At 31.5% G+C, this 5,790-nt stretch overlaps 1 protein-coding gene across 1 annotated transcript; it reads right to left on the bottom strand.

The window, feature by feature from the left end:
* Positions 1 to 1,767: 1,767 nt before the first annotated feature.
* LOC114405461 (sugar transport protein 14-like) lies at positions 1,768 to 5,506 on the bottom strand. The gene is made up of 4 exons (XM_028367985.1): positions 5,365 to 5,506; positions 4,576 to 4,898; positions 3,006 to 3,635; positions 1,768 to 2,302 (listed from the first exon to the last, which is right to left on the bottom strand). The coding sequence occupies exons 1-4, from the start codon at positions 5,504 to 5,506 to the stop codon at positions 1,865 to 1,867; spliced, it is 1,533 nt and encodes a 510-aa protein (XP_028223786.1). The 3' UTR covers positions 1,768 to 1,864.
* Positions 5,507 to 5,790: the final 284 nt, after the last annotated feature.

The following is a 5,790-nucleotide window of genomic DNA, read 5'->3' as shown; positions in this document are numbered from 1 at the left end:
TGAATGTTTAAAACCTGAATACTTGATAATCCCTAATTTTTTATTATCAAATTATGAAAAATAGGTAATTGAAAAATAAGAGTCATTTTGGATATACTAACTGTGTGCTCATTGTGAGAACCACGTATCTTTGATTTTCCTATTGCATTCGAGAATATGTAGGAGGAAGAAAACACACTTTGCCAAATTAAGAAAAAAAATTCACAATTTTTTTCTTATTTCAAAAGTTGTTAAGGATTTATCTTGTTAAATTAGGTTTACTTTCTTCTTTTCCTTTTGCATTATTGATTTGATCATTGTAAATTGGTAGTTATTGAATGAAAATAAGTTTAAAATAACGAAATTCAATTAAAAAAATTTAATTAGGGCCATATTTGAAGAGAAACTAATTTTTAGACTTATAACAAGTCACTATACTAGTAAATTAGTCAAAATTGTGAACTTAAGGATAAATTTGTAATTTCAGGTGTAAATTATAAAACTATTATCCTAATTTTTAAGAAGCCAAGTTATTAGAAATATATAATAATAACAAGAAAACTTAATAAAATTAAATAATTATATCTATATATCTAAATATATATAGATATAGATATATATCATGTCATTTTGTATCCTTTTATATTTATTAGTTGAATTATTAGTTAATTTGATCAAACACTCTTAATTCAATTAACTACCTATACCTATACTTTGAACTGAACTAGCTTTGATTTTTTTATTATTATTTTTAATTAACTTATAATTCAACTAATTTATGGACTAGTTTTCTCAAACATGTGTTCTTCTATAAATATGTGGAGCTTATATAATTTTTTAATTAGTAGTAAAAAGGGGGGAAATGCATTGAAGGGGGATTAATTTTTTACAAGAGATAAAAGGATGTGCGAGAAAGAGGTTTGAGGTTTTTTATAATAAAAAGTTTCATGTATTTGTCACCCATTAATTTGGGATTTAAAAAAAATAACATTGAAATACAAAGATTCAAAGACAACTCCAATTTAGGTAGAAAAAAATGTCTCTCAACTACTTTATTTTTTTTTATATATAAAGATATGTCTAAATAGTTATTTTTAATTCTCTATCCTTTATTTTTTAATTTGATCTCCATGCATACGTTACCTTACATGGCATGCAACTTTGGTTTCTTATATATATATATATATATATATATATATATATATATATCATATTGTGGATTTTTCATGATAAATTTCGTTGGATGTGAATATGTGATGTTGCTTTATTGGATAAATGAAAGTTGGCTAAATCAAGTTTGCGATTTCTATTATTAAAGCATAATTAACTTACTTTTATGGACTAACTTCAAATCTTTCGATTCATTTAATTAATTTTCTGATGTTCTTAATTATCATCCATCCCAAGCTTTTGAAAAATTCAGCGGATAGCTAATGAATGAACATATCACTAACCATTGTGAAGATTGATTAACTAGATGCAACAAAAGATAACTAGTATCCTACGTCATCATTTCTAACTGCCTGTTCAAGCCTTAAGTATAAATTGCATTAGATATTTAGAACAACATTTATGCCACTAATAATGATCTTATATAATTTGAGTAAGATTGTAACCTTTTCCATAAAAAATACATGTATCACTAAAAAAAAATTCTAGCTTTGCTACATCAATAATATTAAGAGTAATAATATATGAATACTCATATTTCAAGAGTCTTCCATCAATACTCATTATTTCTGTTAATCTTTTCGTTCTTACACACCTATTTCTTCTCTTACTTTCTCTCTCTAAGTGTGGTCTAGATGTTAGGTGTCCACCTATTATTTTCCTACATTAATTTAATGTTCCTATCCTAGCAATGAACAAGATTTGATATTTTTCTTCATACATATGACCCAGATGTGTTGTTCCCTTCTCCTACTACTCTCTTCCAAAACCAATGCTTCTCAAACAGAAGATAAATCTCCTCAATTGGAACTTGCTTGGTTTCGGGCAAGAGGAAGAAAACAAAGCAACTCATAAGGACAATGAAGGCTGCAAACAGTAAGAAGATTCCATATTTGAGGTGGCAAAGTGATACAAGGAAGAATTGTGCCACAAGTGCAGTGAAGATCATGTTGACACACACCACAACACTTTGTGCTGCTGACCTTATCTCTAGTGGGAAAAGCTCGCTAGGAACCAACCATCCCAATGGACCCCACGATCTTCCATATGCCAAAACGAATAGGAAAATAACTATAACCAAAAATATACTAACACCATATGACAGTTCTTTGCCCTTTCCAAATTCAACAGACAAAACTATAGCCATAGCAACCTGCAGATAAAAACGACATAAAATCCTCAAATTAGCAACACAGTAATTAGTAGAGGATATTATCATGTTTGTTGTAGAGAAAACTACTCCAGAAGTATAAACTGTTATAACTTAGTTAGAACACATAATAGTTGCCCTACCTTGCAATGAAATTTAATTTTAATTTGTTAGAAAAATAGAGAAATAAGAGGATCGAGTAATAAATTACTTAAACCTAGTTTAGATCAGAGTCTAACTCACGGGAGCTTATTAATTAAGATAATTAAATAACATTTGGTTCTTGACATAATTAACTTATAGGCGATATGAAAAAACTACATGAGAGAACTTTTAAAAGAATTAAAGAGCAGACTATTGATTTTAATATATGCAAGATTATTTCAAGACTATATCTTTTTGAATAAGTACTTGTTTAACAAATTTTCCAAATTAACTCTTAGTCATAGAGGCTATTACATCAGAGTCATTAACTAACAATTCTAATAACTTAAACTTGTAAGTAAAAATACATGAATATGCAAAGAGGCTGTTTCCGGATTCGAACCCATGACCAACAAGTCACCAAGGCACAACTTTACCGCTGCACCAGGGCTCGTCCTGGAAGTTTTTATATAGTTTTGATCTTATTTCTAACAATGTTTTTCATTTCATTTATGCTTTATGAGCTTTAAGGACAAAACTTAAAAAGTTGTGATAAACGTACCATGCAGATTATCATTTCAGCACCGGCTTCCAAAAAGAAAGCTCTCCTACCAAACCTGTCTACAAAAGCCATTGAGATGAGTGTGGCAACAACAAGTGCTACACTTGTAATAACAGATGAATACAAAGATGCTCCAGAGCCAAATCCCAAGGTTTGGAAAATGACAGGAGCATAGAAGAGGATGGAGTTGTTGCCAGTTAACTGCTGAAATGCAGGAATAGCAACGGCACCAATTATTAACTGGGGTCTGTTTTTTCTCAGAAGAAGGTTCTGGAATGGGTTCTTGATAGATTTTGCTTCTCTGCTAGCCTCAATAAGATCATCAAATTCAGCATCAACATTAGGGGTGCCCCTAACCTTCTCCAACACCGCTCGTCCTTCGTCGAATCTGCCTTGTTCCACAAGACTGTTGGGTGTCTCAGGACAAAACAACCCTCCAATGAACATCAAAACTGCTGGAAATGTAGCTAAACCAAGGGATAGCCTCCACCCCCAAGGATGAAGCTTCTCGGTGCCATAATTCACAAGGTTGGCAATCAAAATTCCCAAGCATGTTGTTAACTGAAAGAGTTGGTTCACTGCTCCTCTCACTTTTGAAGGAGCCATTTCTGAAAGATAGAGAGGAACGGCCTGCAGAATAATTAGAAAAACAATTCAAGTAAAATTGGTAACACCAGTGGGGTGTAAGGATTTAACTTCTCTCTGAAGTGAGATTTTGATTTTAAAAAGAATAAAGTATGCAATAGCAGTCATTGATGGGATTAGGGCTGTTAAAAGTAAAAATAAAAACTAAACTGAACTTATATGTGGAGCATATATAACTGAACTCAATTGCACTAAAAAAAACTGAATTATTTTGAATAGAAAATTGAACTAATATGTTCTTTGATTCAATTTTAAAAACTTGAACTGCTCCTAAATTAAATTGCATGAAAAAGAACTAAACTGTAACTTGTGAAATTTAAAAATATGAAGAATATGCTTCTAAAAATATGTTAATTGAGGATAATTCAACAATTCGAAACAATTGGAAAGTTTAGTTCGTTCGAACTATTATGGGTGCCTGGATACGCGTTGGAATTATGTTTGACGGAAAAAACTAACTTTTCAAAACAAAAATTCAAAAGCAACTAGGTTGTAACTTTCATTTGAAAGATCGTTGGCATTGAATTCGACTGTTTTCTAAATACATACTATGCAGTTCAATTCAGTTCGTCCAAATTCCGCTTTTACATTTCAGTTTAGCAGTTCAATCACCTATTTTTGCTCATCCCTAGATGGGAAAATCAAAGGTCAATATTATATACTTACATATAAATAACACATGATGCATGTTATAGGACTAGGTACGCATGCATGTGTTAGAATATCACTAGCAATATTAGGTGGTATACGCACATGCATAACACATCATGCATTTGTTAGAATATTAACTATTAATTTTCTTATAGATGATTTAGATTACTACTTTAGAAGAGCCAAAATCTGGGGTGTAAAGGCTTTAATGAATAACAATTTCCGTTTTTCAATTTGAGAATATGGTTATTAATTTGGTTAAGGTTAAACTTACTTGGTTACCAAATCCAATGCCAACACCAAGAAGGATACGCCCAATGATCAACATTGAAATGTTCCTGGCAGCTGCATTGAGAATAGCTCCTATAAAGAAGCTTACGGAGCCAGCTAAGATGCTAGCTTTTCTGCCTTTGTTTTTTGTTACACTGGAAGCACCAAATGTGGACACAAGAGCAGCAAAGTATAGAGATGAAGTAAAGAGTGTCAATGTCTGATCATCATATTTACAATAATCTGTCTCCACAAGATGTGCATGCTTCTTTTCATACACCTTTGGGAAGAACTCTATGAGGAAATCATCCATGGAGGTAACTCCACCTGCATTACCAAGCAATAAGTGATAAAAGATTTCAACATTATTTTATCATTCAAAATTTAATAAAACATGCAGGGAACAAGTGCAAGCTATATTAAGGTCTTTGTTTGATTATTATATATTTTGAAAAGAGTTCTGTTTTCTAAAATATACCAAGAAGAGGATGCTCCTATATAGTCCTAAAAGATGATATTGTTTGATCAACTAGCCCCCAAAGCAGTTGAACAAAATAGAAGAAAAGAATGAGAAAATATATATCTCTCCGCTGATTCAATATATTTTTGTTTTTAAACGGTTGTTTAGAAAATAATTTTCAAAATTCGATAAATTTTAGGTGAGAAAATTGATTGCTCGATAATGTAGAATTGTTTAAGAAAACGCCACTTTTAAATCAAAAAAGTGAAAGGAATAAAAAATGTGCTAAATTTCCCATGGTTTTGTTTTGAATGCAAGATAGCTAGAACTCACCTGAAACACCAAGATCATAGCCAAATAGAGAACCACCAAGAGCTCCAACAATGCAAGAATAGATGAAATATCCAGTAATCTTGTACTGGTAAAGATGCGCCCTCTTGAGTGTTCCAGCATCAGAAAATCCTCCACCTGCCATTTTTGCCTCGCTTCTTCTCTGCCTATCAATTAATTCAGTGACAAAATTAACCACTCTCTTGGTTAAGATAAGAGCACACACTTGACTAGACAAAGGTTACATATCACCCAGAAAAACAAAGAGATCAACGGTTAAGTGTCTAGCTAGTTTCATGAGTATTCGAAAACCATATATCAATTAATTTGCATGCAGTAGATGACACACAGTTAATACCAAGGTCTAATTTGGTTCTTCTTTTTCTTTTTTTTATCCCTTCACTTTTCCTTGATTTAGTTAATGGATTT

Source organism: Glycine soja, chromosome 1 (genome assembly GCF_004193775.1).
Source record: "Glycine soja cultivar W05 chromosome 1, ASM419377v2, whole genome shotgun sequence".
In the NCBI taxonomy this organism is placed as follows: Eukaryota; Viridiplantae; Streptophyta; class Magnoliopsida; order Fabales; family Fabaceae; genus Glycine; species Glycine soja.
This window is presented reverse-complemented; position numbering and strand designations above follow the sequence as displayed.